Below are 16196 nucleotides of genomic sequence, written 5' to 3' on the forward strand. Positions count from 1 at the left end.
ATAGCTGTACATTATTTTGCATCGTTAGAGTTAAGGGATGTGGTTTTTAATAACTATTGTAGCACTAGCGCTATCGCTGTAATTTCCCCTGCGTTGATAATGATTGGCTCAACAGCGCGATATTATTGACATTTCATTTTTTTGCAAATTACTTTATTTATCCTGATTGCAGTGCTATATATCAGCTTCACTGTTAGGATCACTTGGCATATTGTTTCATTTGAAGTTTTAATTGTTGTTGCTCTGCACTTGTAGCCTACATGTAGGATGTGACGGTTGGTCTTTGTGGTATCTGTCCCGCCCCTCCTCCTATGTGATTGGATGGCTGGGCATCTTACCCAAAGTTAAAGTTCTCAACTCTTGACCACCAGAAAAGGACATCAAATCTTGCAGCGTTAAGTGCAAAAATGATGCTCAGCGCTCCAATTGCAAAGAATTCAAAAAAGAAAAAGTGTGAACACAGAGGTTGTTGCGGTTGCTTGCCATCGCCTGCAACTGGCTTCAAAAGCATTGCATTGCAATACTGCAGTTATAATTTGAGACAGCCGTATGTACCACCGACATGAAGTGCCATGAACGCCTCTTGCATTTGTTAATTCACAGTTAGGGTGGAGGCGAGCACATCTCACATGAAGACAAATAACCCTTGTTAAAGCTCCACATGGCTCGCTTATTGTTACGACATGAGACACAGGGTGAATAGAGTGTGTGAAATAATCAGGTTACATCAGTGTGTTGTTTTTGTGCTTTGGGAATGAAGACGTTTTAGAAACACACCGTGGCACGAGTACTAACCGTGCTTGTGTATTTATTTTAGACCAGCCTTGCATAAATTAGGTTCTTACTTTCAAAGTAGGACCTTGAAAGTGAAGATTAGTCAGAATTCCACTTGGGAAATAGCAGCTGTTGCTTGTGAAATTGTGATAATTAAAGCTGATAAAAAATACGTCTTAAAATGAATATGTCTAGCATATTTAAATTGCTCATTAACTCCGAATCTTCAGTGATAAATAGTAGAGAATCAGCAGTCTGGCTTCTTCACAGAATTGACATAAAATTTGATGCAGAATTAACTTCTTTTCTACCTGAAGCCCAAAAACTGACAATAATTTGTCGTCACATGTGAAAAATATTTCAGTATATAAACAGAAAAATGTGTCCTGCTGCTGTAATGTAACATGGAGAAAACACAAAAACAGCATAAAAGCCAGGCTGATTATTTTGTGAACTAGTTACTTAATATTTGTGATTAGTCTGAAGTAACGTATTTGGGAAGTATGGAAGTCTTTGACACTATATGGTGCTTCTGTTGCAGAGGTGAACTACATGTGCGTTTTCTCACTATGTTGTTTAGTATCTAAAAAAAGCTGCCATCTACTCTTTCAGTCTCTTCTAATTCTAGTTCTCGTCTTTCACCCGACAGCAATACGTGCAGCTCAAATCTTTGTTATTCCTGCGTGAAGAGGAGTTATGTGAAACCGCAGATATAAACAGGTACACACACTCCATATCCTTACTTATGCTGAATACATCACTCACTGTCAACGCTTCCTCTATATCTACCAAAACATATCATTTTTGATAGTGTGCAGTGCATCTCAATAGGGCTGAGTCGCCTGCCTGTGTACCTCTACATGGTTTGCATACAAGTTTATTTCATTTCTAACTATATTGTCAGGGGCCTTGTTTCAGGCCTGTGATGTGCCTCTGAAAGACATTTAATAAGCTCATTCCCAAATATAATCAGATGAAATGAGACTTGTATCAGCTCTCCGCCACCGCACTCTCCTAAGTAACTAATGCATCACTTGCCACCACTCCTCACTAATCTCCAGTCTCTGCTTTAATTTCAGCCTGCACAGTCACCTTGTTCCTATATTATTTATTCCCAAGAATATTTTGATCCGTGCTTCTGGCACTGCTCCGGTTGTGTGCCGACAATGTGGGTTGTTTGAGGGTACCTTGTATGGTGAGCTGGGCCTGGGCTTCGATGGTTGCGTTGGTGTTGTCCGCCGTGCAGGTGTAGATGCCGGCGTCCTCCTCTGAGAGATTGGAGATCTGGACACTGCCTCCTCCCAGCAGCTCCACACGACCCTCGCTGGAGACGGATAGAAAGGGAGAAAAATGAGTAATGTTACTGTGAACAAGTCTTTCCTCCCGATTCCTTTTTTTTTAAAAAATAAATAGTAATAAAGATCTTTAGGGCTTTGCCACATGCGACAATGTCAGCATCGTATGCAGGAGACCTCAGGCCTCAACATCTTTTTGTCATCAGACTTGTGAAATATGTAAAAAGTCATTACAGGACACTTCCACAAAGAATACTCCCTTCCGGCTCATTCAGGTACCTGAGTGGTAACGGCTGTCTGGAGCTCAATGTTCACCTTCTAGCCTGAAGATGACTCCACATCTGTCACCGTTTACCAACTCTCTGAATTAAGAAATGGATCTGAAAAAAGGCAATTTACAATTCATCTTAACTATCATGATTTATGGACAGCTCGAGAATCGTGTGAGATAAAATAGATAATACTTCTAAAGAGTACATGTACTGTACAAAGTCATATTTAGGCTACAGCTGGGACTTGTACTGCGGCTTGTACAGCGTCACTGTCGTTGTTACACCGCCTTAACAAATGTTTTCGTTCTCTTTCATCAGCTGTAGATCGACTGGGGTGACGTGCGTCTACAGAACAACAACAACACTGCGATCTAAACTCAAGGAGACGTGATTGTGATGGCAAGAACTCCTGCTCAGTACCGACAGAGGTATTCAAGGTTCACAAGCCTTTAACATGTTGAGTAGTTTCCTTCTCTCATGCAGGCTCATGCAAATACTGTTCAGTCTGTTTGTCCCTAAATCATTTTGAAAATTCATCTTTTCATGTATAAAAAGATGAACTGCAACACACAGCGGCAGGAGAGGACTGAACAAGCATTCGAGTGCAACATCAGGGCTTTCCATCAGGCATTTCAGACTGAGCAATCGTAAATATGTATCATTCCAATTTCTATTCACGCCTAATCCAAAACTATAACAACATATCTATTTGTATGGCCTCCTTTTGAACCAGCGACCCTCCTCCATTTTAAACAGTCCTAACTTTGATTTTCCCAATAGGCCCAAGGGGGAAAGCAGTCTGTGGCCAAAGCTCTGGCTTGAATCAACAACCACTAGAGCATGGGAGTAGGGGGAGGCTGAGAGGGAAGAAAAGCAGAAATCAATAGCTCACATAGAACCCCGCATTCAGAAAGAGACACAGAGAAGCAGGGAGAGAAGCAGCAGCAGCAGCGGGTCGGCTGAGGAAGATAACAATTCAAAGAGGGCCACAGCAAGAAAGATGCTACTGAGGAAAGCAAGATGGGTGCATTATGGTTTGTGCGCAGAGAGGATACCTGCAGAGGTAAAGAGTGCACCGAGGAAAACAACTCTATGCTGCAGGTTGATTTAGTTTTAAACAAACTGCTGAGTAGCCAGGGCTTCCACACGAGAGCTCCCGCTTCTCTCTCCCCGACAAGTCCTGAAATTTGGCAGCATTGGCCTTTGAGACCATCTGCCTGTCTGTCTGTGCTGGAGTGGAGCATTCGAGTGGCACTCGACCTGCTGTCACCGAAACCACATCACTGTTTCACTTGAATTGTAGGGATGAAATGGACTATTAACTTCAGCATGAACCACAGTCACATGAAAGTGTAATAGTCAGCTAACGCTTCCATTTCAGGTGAGAGGGGCTTACCGTCTCACACAGTGAAACTGTAGTCACTGACAAATGAGAAAGCCAGGATTGCAAAATGATATGTGCTAAAGATTTAAATGTGATTAGGAGATCGCTGCTTTGTAGAGTTTTTGTACATTTTCCTCACTGACGGCAGCTGGCAGCAGCAACGTGGCCCTGAAGCCACTCTCGCACAACAGCCTGTGTTTGACGCAGATCAGATGAAGACACCGTTTAACCCGCACCGTGGTCAAAAAGGTCAATGCCCGGTTGTCATCGTTTACACATGATGCGGGATTCAAACTGCACTTCCAAATTGCAATGATAACTCGGCCTTACATTAAAGCTGGGGTCAGCCACATTGGAGAAGCCACCAAGAGTAAGGAAGATTTGAAAAACCAACAGAAACCTTCATTCCAGGGAAATTTCCAATGAAAGTAGCTCACAGCACTAGCTCCAAAAGTCTAAATGTAACGAGAAAGCCAAGTCGACAACACTGATAGCCCGTCCCTCCAAAGTCACTCCCCCAAAATGATCATTATGAATGTAAACATGACTATTGTTAGTAGTCTTATTACAGTCCTGCGACAGCCACATAAACCATATTTTTCTTCTCTTTTTTGTCAGATCATTTGATTTATTGATTGCTGTCGGGATGTAAAAAGAATTTCAACAAATATACCAAAAATTATTTTTAAAATGTATTACCTACCCTTGGTTTAATGCAAAAACTTGCACTCAATAATAATGTTAAATATCTAGATTGATGTAGCAGATGATGTTGAGATGTCTTGAAGTTGTTGACAATTTCTATTGCACTCAAGTTAGAGTTGACGTTGTATAGAAATGACAGCAAACCTGTTGTTTGACCTGCAGGCAAGGAGCAGGTCTAAAGTGCCATATTGACCTGTTCGGACTGACAGGAAACACGAGTTAAAATCACTACGCGAGTCTAAAAGAACTATCGAACAGCAAACCAGCCCGTTTCTGACGGCAGCAGATTGTACAGTAAAGAAAGCCATCGCAAAAACTCAGCAGGAAGTCTGACAGAGAATGCCCCCCCGAGTGTTCAAGGAGGGGGGGAAAAAAAGAGGTAACATAAGTGGGCAGCTGCTTTCTCTCTTGATGCTGAGACGGCAGAGCATTACACAGAACCACGGGAAATGCCAAATGCCATTCTGTACATTCACCGCTTCCCCGTGGACAGGAGAGAGTATGGTGGACTCTGTCAAGAGGCTCTGCATGTCAAATCCCCGCTGAATGAGAAATTCCCCTGAAAGGCGTCCCAGACTTCGCTGTGCCAGGCATTCCTGTAGTTAGCCTCACCAGGACAACTATTCACTACTGTTGGCCTTTAGTGCTGCATGCGCCATAAAAGGCATTTGACAGCTTTCTCTTGTACTTGAAAGAGGAACACACAGCACATATCAAACCACCAGGCACTTTCTCATTCTGTTTAGAGGAAGTCAATCTCACTGCAGCGCGGCTAAAGTGCTCTGCGGAACAAAGGATGTGTTACTTTTTTAGAGACGGCGAGGGAGGGAGACACAGTAAATTGGCTCGAGCTGAATGGGCTGAAGACACCTTGCGCTATTGTGAGGGAGCATTTGTGGTCGCTTAATTAAAGACAAGGCGTCGGCTGCGAGGATATGAAGGATATCTTGTGCATTAGCTTGCAGGTCCTTGGTTAGACATGCCGCTAAGTGAGGCTCTAATTAAAACCACATTATCTGTATTCCTCTACAAAGAGCGGCTAAATTATCTCACCGATGCCACTGTCACTTCTGTCTTGTTACAAAACAGCGTACGCTCACACACCACACACAACGTGAAGATTACAGGGTGAGTGTGTCAGGCAGACAAGGTGCATTGACGCTAATTGGCCTTGTTTTTTTTTATCAATTCCTCTTCCAGCAGCTACAACTTTCCACATTGTTACAGTGGTGCTGTGCAAAGGAGGTCACACAACGTTGCAGTATTCCAACAACATCCTCCTCCCTCTGATCCTCTCTCGTGTGTAACTGCTCCAGAAAAGGTGTTGACAATGTCCTGTCAACATGAAACGGGTCCCCAACACAATCTTCGTCCCCTGTTCTGCCGTTTGGCTGTCGAAAGGCGGTGGCAGCCACCGAGGGGGGCGAGGAGCACATTTGGTATGTGTGAGTGGCGACTCAGCCGTCCGTAACACAGAGTGGCGGCAAGGTCAGCACACCTGGGCGAGGGGAAGCTGCAGATCACTGAGGAAGAATGGGCAGTGCCGTGTGCTGTCACGGTGCAATCAGCGGTGCTGTGACAGGGTTTGGATGCGGGTCGTGCCATCTGAAGCGCAAGAAGGGAGGCAGGTGGACTCACAATAGTCACAACAAAAAAAATGAATTAATCATTTATGGAGTGGCAATCTCTAAACCCATTTTAGTTTGGCGTCCTTTTTCCTCTCTATTTTCCTCTCAGTACAAGTTTATTTAGCTTTCTCCACTTTACTCTCCAGGTCTACGAACCCCTCCACCATCTGTGTACACAAATTGAACTTCCCCCCTTTTGACCAAAACATAATCAAAACAGCTCCATGAATTTGAATCATGTTCAAGGTGCGATGAAAGCAGTGGGGTTTTCATTTCACAGCCCAGGAGGGCCGACAGCTGATTGGAGGGACTTTTTTTCCCGCTTCCAAAAGACAAGACTCTGTTCTTTAACTACAACTGTTTGGAGATAAGCTTTAGACTACGGGGAGACAAATGAGAGAAGAAATAAATCAGACAGTTAAGGAAATAAATGATTGAATTTTTAAAATTAAGGTGAGGAAAAAAACGTGGTGCCAACAGCAGAGGCTGGGGCTTCTCAAGTGACTCAGCCATGAAAACATTTTTGTTTTCCTCTGGCTCGTAATGGAAAGCGGCAATGCCCTCGAGAGAAAACCAGCTCTTGCATACCTGACTTTATCTGCTTTTTTTTTTAACCCCAAGAGTAAACCGATCGTTTAATTGGTGCATATTACGATGAAGCCGCATGCAGCCCATAACTCGCATTATATACTTTTAGATGGCTCTGGTGGACCACATGGCGCTTGAAGCCATGTGAACCCTGTGGGTCCCGTCACGTCAGACTTCCAGCACTCCATCGGATTATAAAGCGGCTTAATAGGACATACATCCACATAATGTCTGGGGAAGAGCCACAGTAAAGCCTGCAGGTGAGTTGTTTTATGCTGTGAAAGACAATGTGCAGGTCCAGGCTGTCTGAGAATAAACACCTATATTGTCTGTTCTATTTGAACGGATGATGCCGCACAGTTTTAACTTTAGGAGCCAAATTACAGTACGTGCAGAAGGAGATTTTCTTGGAACCGATCAAAAAAATGCAACTAGCTGTTGATTCCGCCAACGGCCAATGTAATCCTCTTATCCTCAATTCCTACATGACAATAAACGCAAAATTATGACAAGAATGCAAAGAAGAAGAATAGATGCTATGACAGGAAACACGCTTTGAAGAGAGCCAGTGCGTGCGAGCGTGCATGCGTGTCTGTGATGTGCTGGAGGCTGAGAGACATCCTAAAAGGAGGCTTCCAGTGCTTCACTGCCAGAAAACCATGTTGCTTGTCTTGTTTTCTTGGCCCCACGTGCAGGCAAAACCACTCCATTACCTTAAACCCTCTCTGCTGCTGCCGTCCATCATTTTACAAGTGTTGAAGAAATGTGAGTTTCTTAAGCAGAATTCTGACCATATGGGCCTCCTGTGTATCTGAACACCTACAGTACTGTGCATGCCAACCTCTCTCAATGAGGGAAACATGTGGAGCAGAAGAGTTTCCATTAATACGCACAATGGATCTTAACTCTTTCTTGAATGCTACTTTTAATACACAAGTTTGAAGGTACACCCTGCAAAATCTGATGCATAATAATGCTCAGTTTTGAGATGTATTAACTAAACTATATGTTTACTATTGAGGTTGTAGTAGACAGAGATGTTGTACTGGACTGTATTATATTCAGAGGTGTTTTACAAGCATGAGGTGGGTAAAATATTAGAAACACATTTCAATATAAGTCAGTCCAGTACAACACCACCTCAGCAACAAACACCTTCAACAAACAAGTTTCTATAAAAAAGTCAATCTTGCTACAAAGGAAGCACATGTGCAGAACTGTTACACTGGAATGCATTCGATTTTATAGGTGTACCTAATGAAGTGGCCGGAGAGTGTGCTTCCATTCTCACATTCTGACATTTAGATTAAAAGAAACTACAATCCTCCAATATTCCACCTCAGGCAGAAGTCTTTGTACTCTGTGGTGCGAGTAACCGTTGTATTCATCAGCCGAGTCTACGCTTCCCAATGACATCTGAAACGCACACTAAGTACTGCTGCTGCTGCAGGATGAGAAAGAGTTCAGCATGAGGCGGACATTTGCCATTAACCTCACTAATAGTCACTCCGAGGAGAGAAGCGAGTGAAACTCATAGGCCATTAACATTGATAGGTTGCATCTCTGGCAGGCTGAAGGGTTCGGTTGCACTACCCGGGCTTTTGTTTTTACTGCGGTGGCTTGGTTTGAAAACAACATGACAAGAGCAGAATGGTGCAGTGTGTCCTGAGGTCAGTCTGGAACCCAAAGGTGGGAATTAAAAAGATCAATGACAGCAGCGGATGGTGTGGGTGTTAACTGCACTTAAAAGGGTGTCGGGAACAAAGCAGGTTAAAGTTCTGCACAATTTAACGAACATTAATCACGAGCACTGTTTTGGCTTCTCACAGTCAAATGACCGATCGACTGCGATACCGACGTTTAAATTGCTAGAGAAAACTACGCTACCTAAATAAACCACCAACCACCAGCCAGCGTTCTAGATGTTTTGGCTTTACTTTTGGGGAAATGTCATGCCGCTGTGTAGATTCAGCTTACGAAAACCTTCCCCGAATGCTGCGGCTGCAGTCCAGAGTAGTACAATAATATACTGCATTTTTACTTGTTACGGAAGCTCACTTTGAAGTCCCATTTTAATGCAAATATTTGTTAGTTAGCAGGAATGCAGCCTTGAACAACGTGATAGTGCAGCCCTCGTCAAAAATACAGACAATTATGGATGATTGCGTCAGAAGGATTGTCAGCTCGGGTGAGCTTAAAGGACAGAGGCATTAGCTCGGCCATGCGGTCTTTGCAAGAGTAGTAGAACCAAGTCTTCACTGCTGCATCCTTCAAACCGTTATAAAAGTGCCGGTGGCATTGCATATTACAGTTATAATACTTAAATAAGCTTTGATATGAGGAGCTAAAAACTCTGTATAGGTTGTATTGTTTGGAGTTCATAATTACAATGAGTGTTGAATGAAGGTTGAGGTTTTCTAAGAGGTAAAACTAGCAGGATTTGGATTTAAACCTCCAACACTAACATTTTTGATCTCTTATTGTAAAACAATGTAATGTGTGGTGGCATGGACAATAGGGTCAAAAGACAATTTTTATTTCCGTTGCAAAATTTCCCATTGACAGCCGTGTAACTATGCATTTGTATGCACTGTTGTGTGCGCTTGTATTCCTTTTCTTCTCTCACCCAGAAAACAGCAAGCGAATAATGTAGTGCGTGTGTGCGTGTGTGTTTGTAGGTGTGTGTGTTTGTATGCGAGACATATGGGAAAGAGGGTTACACTGCAGTCCAATAATAGTCCAATTGCAAACAAATTTCCCACACCGTGCTTCCCTCTCTCGATACACAAGTAAATGCAATATACACAATCATATTTAAATGAAGGCGAGGAGACAAGGAAGAGAGGAGACGGATGGCTTGGAGGCCTTGGAAGGGGGTTGATTTACATGCTCTGGCAATTCCCTGTTGCTAGCGGATATGCATAATTCATCCGTTTTATTGACTGCTGGAGAATTGTATTAGGCGATAGAGTGATACTCCCAAGAACAAAAGATGACTGCCCTTTTCATGAGTGTCATCAGGACCAGCATGTGCGCTGAAACCGAAAGGCCCGTTTCGCAGCGCACGCTGCACCTGCTATCGATGACTCGCGGCGCGTTTTTTTTGCTAGGAGCGCGTTTTCAACGTGTTGACTGAACAGCTTCAAGAGTTACATATTCGGTCACGGTGCTGCTGAGCCTAATCAGAATAAATAGCGAGCTCGGCGTCCTTGGCAACAGACTTGCTCGGGAGCCTAAATGAATTTGAGGCCAGGATCTGGTGAATACACAAACAGCGTGTTACAGCAGAATACAGTGTAGTTGACACGGCAATAGCAGTCTTTCATTCAAGATATACGTCAGTTGAATCATTTTACACAACAGAGCATAATAGATAGTCTGTGTAGCATCCCCTACATGTCTGGGAAAAAATATATTTACGTATTAAAAACCAGGTATCGACAATTTTACATTTTTTTAAACAATGATTATGTGCATAAATGTGCACATGCAATTTGGTAACAGAAGTACGCTGAAGTGCAATAGGCTTGTCAAGCTATGCAATGTCATTAACCACCAAAGATTACGAATGCAACCTAAATAAATTGACTTCCCAGATCTGTATGCTAGTAGCGGGTGTGGAGGAGATATTAGCAAATGGCCCAATATTAAGTGGCCAGATATATCCATGCATTTAGTGGAGAAACCTAGCGTGCAACAGTACAGCTAGAAAATACTAACATCCACAGACGCATCTGGCTGGAAGGGACCAGTTAATACGGTCACTCGTTAAACTGAAACACCTGTTGCTCTGAAAGGTTCATGAACTGTCAGAATTCTGTACCCGACTCCGTTGTTGGTACATCAGTTCTGACAACCAAACATGCAACAAGCAGACATTTTGATGCTGGTAATAGTTGTAATTCAATGTTTAAAGCTTGCTCGCTCATTTGGATGGCTGGAGAAGAAAAAAAACACTACTTCTGTTGCAACATGCACAGATATGTTTTTGATGACTTTGGCTATAAATGTGTCCATTACGATGACCAACAATCTACTTGGTCACTCTGTAAACACATTCAATTATATCATTTAAAGTCATTGGATTTCGGATTTTTAATAGATTTAATACTGGGATCAGAGCCCACAATATCAATCCGATGACTGTCTGACCAGACAAACGTGGGGCACCAGGATCATAGTGGAAGGCAACCGACGCATCACGACGTCATGGTTTCATTTCATGCCGATGAACTTGTAACCAGTCACCATTACTGCTGTACACACTCACACACACACACACACGATGTGAAAAGAGTCCTCCTTCCCAGTTGAGTGACGCTCAACGGTTCCAGGTTCACTTTCATTCATAAAAGTATGTTTACATCCATAAACACTTGTTGTTCGCAGTGTCAGATGGAAATGAGAAGTCCTGCCAGCATTTCCTCTTCAACCGCATACAAGTATGTAGAGACTGCTTGCTATGACTGGTCCGGGTCCAACATGTAGTCCAACATGTCTCTGCCAAGTCACAGCAAGAATGTATGACTGTGATGATTGACTAATGTGACATGGTGACCGTCTCAAAAGACAAACACGTTGTCTAGTATTCTTTTTAGAGATGTATGGAGTAACTCACCAAAGAGATATCAAATTCTCTACAACTGAGAGTTAGAAAACCACCTGTTCTAAATTTCCCATTTCAGGTTTCCGCTCTGTCCCCATCCGTCATCGCAGACATCAAAGACTTCCACAGCAGCCTTTAAGTCCTACATGGCGATATGGACAGGTGATACAAAAGAAACAGCCATGTCTGTCTTCTGGGAGGTTGTGAAAAAAAAAAAAAAAAAACATACTAATGAGACTCTTCAAAGACTTAAGACAGAAATCCAACTTTTAACAGAAATCCTTTCCGTGGCACATTTCGAATAAAAGACTTTTGAAGGATTCCACGTTGTCTTTAAAAGTATTCTCAAGTACTTCTGAGGAGTCAGTCAGCCAGCAGAACGACTAGCGGAGAATTACAGAGGAGAATTAGACATCCAAGAATCTGTATTGTCTAAAAACCACCATATTTTATTGTTGCACTTTCTTTTGAATCACTTAAATTATCTGCGGCTCGGAGTAAAACTGCCTCTCTGCTTTTGTGGACGCAGACAGAGAGAGAGAGAGACAGGAAGAAAATAAGAGACACGACCGAGTTGAGGCACCAGCGGCAGAAGCTGAATGTGATAATCCCCGCTGTCAGTGAGTCACCCTGCCTTCAATTGGTTGCTTTGACACATCTTTATAAACTTTCATCTCATGTCTAGAGCTTCGGCATCGCCACTTTTACAGCCCCGTTTGTGCTGTGCACCAAAGACCAATTAGACACTCTTTGCAGATTCTCCCCTCTCTCTTTCTCTCTCCCTTGGTCTGTATGCCACACTGATTCTTAATTGACAGCAGCTCTTCTATTGCTCATGTAATGCCTGAGAGGGACGGGAGACTCTCAAGGAGAAAAAACAAAGTTCCACTGCTTCTCTTTTTAATTGTCAATGTCGTATTAAAATCAAACGGACAGTCTCGGTAATGTATTCGCCACACAATCCGTTTCTGCTCTGAAGGCTCGAGCGTGGACATCCACTTCAAGCCTTCCCCCGGTTGTTCGGAGTACACTTCCTAATTACAAGCGGAGGCACACTAGGGGGGCGTGTATGCATGCTGGATAGTTTTTTGCAATTAATACAAGGTAGCTTAATAAGTGCCTTTTTAGCCAGATCCCTTTGGAGGTCAGAGACACTCTCAGAGGATTCCATAGGTGTTAAAGACATTTAACTTGAGATATGGCAACGTGCTTGGACCTTAAGGTTGGAGAGTCTAATGATATTCTAGCTCACACCAGACTGGAGCCTCGATGACCTTACAATTAATTTCACTGAAGGTAGAACAATCCCACTTTGGGCTTTGATTTAGATGAATGAGCCCGATTTCAGCTTTTTGCTGAACCACAAAAGTTGCAAAGTTATTATATGCTGCAGTACCGGTACACAGGGTTTAGGCCAACAAAGTGCTTTCTTACAGTAATTGGTGAACTTCCCATGTCCGTTGTAATTCTCTCTGAGGGATTAGAGCTGCTCTGCGGCTGAGCTAATGAGAACCAAAGGGGTGAGAGCACAGGCGCTGTGACACTTTCTCCTGGCTCTTAATTTGTGAACTTCCCCTCAGCTGGCAACACCGCAGCCTCGTCTCCCAGCTGACAGGGGGGCTCCGTGGTACGTCCAGGTATCCCCACCCACCACAGCCCAGCAGTGGCAGAAAAGCATTGACACCTTGGGAAGCCGGCGCCAGGATTAGGTCTCGTGTACGGCTTTAGAGCAACTATTGTCAGCTTTGACGGGTAAAGGTGATTTTTAAAGGCTGGTTTGAAAAAGTTAAAGCGCACAAGTTTCTACACGAAGAGCACAAACACGGCTCAAGAAAACCTGTCGCATTGTATGGCGATTTGGTATGGTGAGTCTAAGGTACAGACAGAGTTCATGCTCATACCTTTCTTCTAGCAGCTTGTCTCCAAACATCCAACGAACGTGCGGCGCAGGGAAACCAGCGACCAGGCAGGGCAGCAGCACGCCGTCGCCCACCGCCTTGGTCACCGACACGGGCTGCACCAGGAACTCCGGCTTCCTCTCTTCTCCAGTTTCTTGGACGGGAGAGAAAGAAAAACGAAAGAGTCAGGGTTAAGGCTGAGGTTAAGGCCGGGGGGAGTAAGTGAAGCAGAGCAGCAACCTTTTACAACAACGGGTGTCATCTGTCTTAAAAACTTCAAAAGGACTTATGTCTGATGGGCAGTCCTTCCCTGACACCCACACCGAGAACGGTCACGTGAATAATGTCCATGTTAACGTCTGAGACAGCTGAGCTCTCAGAGTTCAAAGCCATCCCATATAATTCCAGCTGCAACTAACTGGCTGAATAGCATCCTGGAATAACCAGAGGCTCGTGTGTGGGACCGGAGCACATACACAGGACTTCAGCACCATCAGCTAATCTTAGATCATAATCCTATAAAGCTTAAAACCAGGATTTTAATTAAAAAACTAAAATATATGAAATCATTTATAAACACATAAACACCCATGTCACTTTACTCTGAAGTTGATTTGCTGCGACTTCAAAGAAACCAAATAACTAAAAATGGATTTCTGTCGCTTCAACATCTGGTTGCATACAAACAACATTTCTTTCAATTTCCTCACACAGCTTCATGACTTTTCCCCCTGTATGCATCCGGCCTTTAGCCACTCCAACACACATCCTTGGAGGAGACACACAGAGAAAAATACCCCCACTGGGGTCTTGTTGAAGTCTGATTTATGACCTCTAATATCTTCTCTGTGCTGCCACGAGCCTGGTGCTTAACAACTCAGTAAATACAACTTCTGGAGGAGGGGGGGGGGGGGGAACGAGACACTGCCACAATGGAATTCAGCCCCCTTTTGAGCCACAACTGAGTTACTGCAGCATTACTGATAACCTCACTGGGAGTTCTACCACTCCTTTTGGCATTCAACCATCTCTCTCATCAGTCTCCGTGCTAAAGCTAGTGAGTAGCCCAAAGACAACACCACGCGCCACTTTAATCAAATGAGGCACTGAACTATATTTTAATTTACTGCACAAGTGGTTCAACAATAGAAGCGCTAACATAATCGCACTGCAATCAAGGGTGTGAAAATGTTTTGATTTAAGGGGTCTAATGAGAACAAGCAGGAAAAACGATTTCACTATTAGATAACAATGGACACATGGAGGCAAACAAATCTGAAATCATACCAGTAAACGTATGGTTTTGTATTTAAATCATACATGAACTCACTGATCTGCATAGAGTGCTGCAGGGATGATGTATTTCTTAAAGGCCAGCCCGGATGTCAGCATCACACTGGTTCCCTGGTCAAGAGCCAATAAGATCCTTCCATTGGATTTTGGATTATTTCAGAAAACAAGCTCTGTGGCTAACACAAGTTTATGATACTCACATGCTTTGTTGAGCGAGACAACCTTCATAGATGAGCGCCACTTTTATGGTTTTTGAAAAGTAAATAGAATTGGCAGAAGTAACACGCCAACGTAAATACGAACTACCCCACGGTCGCATGAGCGCAAGTAAACAAACAACGAGGCTGTGAACGCGGACTAGTTGGCACGATGAAGTTTTATGGTCTCATTTTGCCGGCAACCGTCTTTTTTAAGACTGAACATCACAACCCCGTCCGATATCAGTGTTTAATTAATCAGCTGTATGTCTCACCATGTGGAACAGATCATTCCTGTATGTCCTTTATGTGTAAGGCAACATCAGGCTTGACTTAAATACTGCTTTCTTAAGTTTGTAAAAGAAAATGTGAATTTAATATACTGTTATTTATCAAAAATAATGCTAATAGTTCGGCATATTGCCACCGATACCCTGATCCAGCTATTTGAGTCGGTAATGGACCGATCGGTATCAGTACATCTCAAGTAGTTACTGTAATATTTTATGTCGTAGAACAAAGCGTTAAAATCTTTTAAGCTTGAGTTAACCACGGAGCGGACGTGTATCATGTCCAGGTTTTAGGACTCATTCCTGCAGCATTCTATCCTCACTGTACGAAATGTCACCCGTTGTCTGACGAAACTTTTATTTCCTCAAACTACCTGGAAGTATTTGCAGCTGGGCCTCGTCACTGGCCTTGGACGACCCCACATGTTCCACCAGACAGCGGTAAAGGCCGGCGTCTGCCTCTGTGGCGTTGCTGATCACCAGGGCTCCGCTGGGCAGCTGGACCAGCCTGGTGCTCAGCTCCAGCGGCAGGCGGTCTTTCTCCCAGCTGGTGAAGGGCACCAGATCTGAGTTGACCTCACACGTCATCACCTGGTTGTTCCCTAGATGCGCGGTGGCCGGCGATGGCTGGCTGGTGAACCGTGGCATCCCTGAAAGACAACGACAAGACATGGACGTTAAAACCAGCGCTCACTTCCAACATCAACAGAATAATTCATATTTCTGTAACATTTCAGAAGTGGTAACAAATAAAGATGATAAAGAACAAGAGCTCAAATGGTCTTCCACAGTCGTCCATTCAAACATTTGAAGGCCTGGACCTTCTTGGTATGAGCGATGGGATTCTGGCATCTCACCACCACCACCACCACCACCACCACTACTACTACTACTACTACTACTACTAATGTTATGCCTTCAAGGCTGCGTTTTAATTTCGTTAGATTTAACTCATTCAACTTTCATTTGGAAGTAAGCCAGGCTGTGAAAACAAACAGACTGATCTTGGACCTTCAACAAATCTGCTCGGGAATTCATAGAAACTTGGAGTATCTGTTTTAAACTAAGTGAGATGTATGTTTGGTCTAATCTTCAGAGCTGAAAAACACAACAGAATACTGGAAGCAACATCTTGCAATCCATATTCAGGATAGATTGTCAGGAGTGGAAAAGGCCAAAGAAATGCAACCTCAACCCACCCCCGATCTCTTGCAAACACACACACACACACACACACACACACACACACACACACACACACACACA

At 43.6% G+C, this 16196-nt stretch overlaps 1 protein-coding gene across 14 annotated transcripts in view; it reads right to left on the reverse strand.

Moving 5' to 3' along the window:
* neo1a (neogenin 1a) overlaps positions 1 to 16196 on the reverse strand; it is a 167935-nt gene that overhangs the window by 55907 nt on the left and 95832 nt on the right. For all 14 annotated transcript variants that reach the window (XM_031848564.1, XM_031848568.1, XM_031848563.1 and 11 more), the window contains exons 3-5: positions 15305 to 15580; positions 13154 to 13304; positions 1962 to 2098 (exon numbers count right to left, since the gene is read on the reverse strand). In XM_031848564.1, coding sequence (XP_031704424.1) covers positions 1962 to 2098; positions 13154 to 13304; positions 15305 to 15580 — 564 coding nt within the window. The remainder of the gene's footprint in view (positions 1 to 1961; positions 2099 to 13153; positions 13305 to 15304; positions 15581 to 16196) is intronic.

This window comes from Anarrhichthys ocellatus, unplaced genomic scaffold (genome assembly GCF_004355925.1).
Source record: "Anarrhichthys ocellatus isolate YVR2014 unplaced genomic scaffold, GSC_Weel_1.0 scaffold8, whole genome shotgun sequence".
Classification (NCBI taxonomy): Eukaryota; Metazoa; Chordata; class Actinopteri; order Perciformes; family Anarhichadidae; genus Anarrhichthys; species Anarrhichthys ocellatus.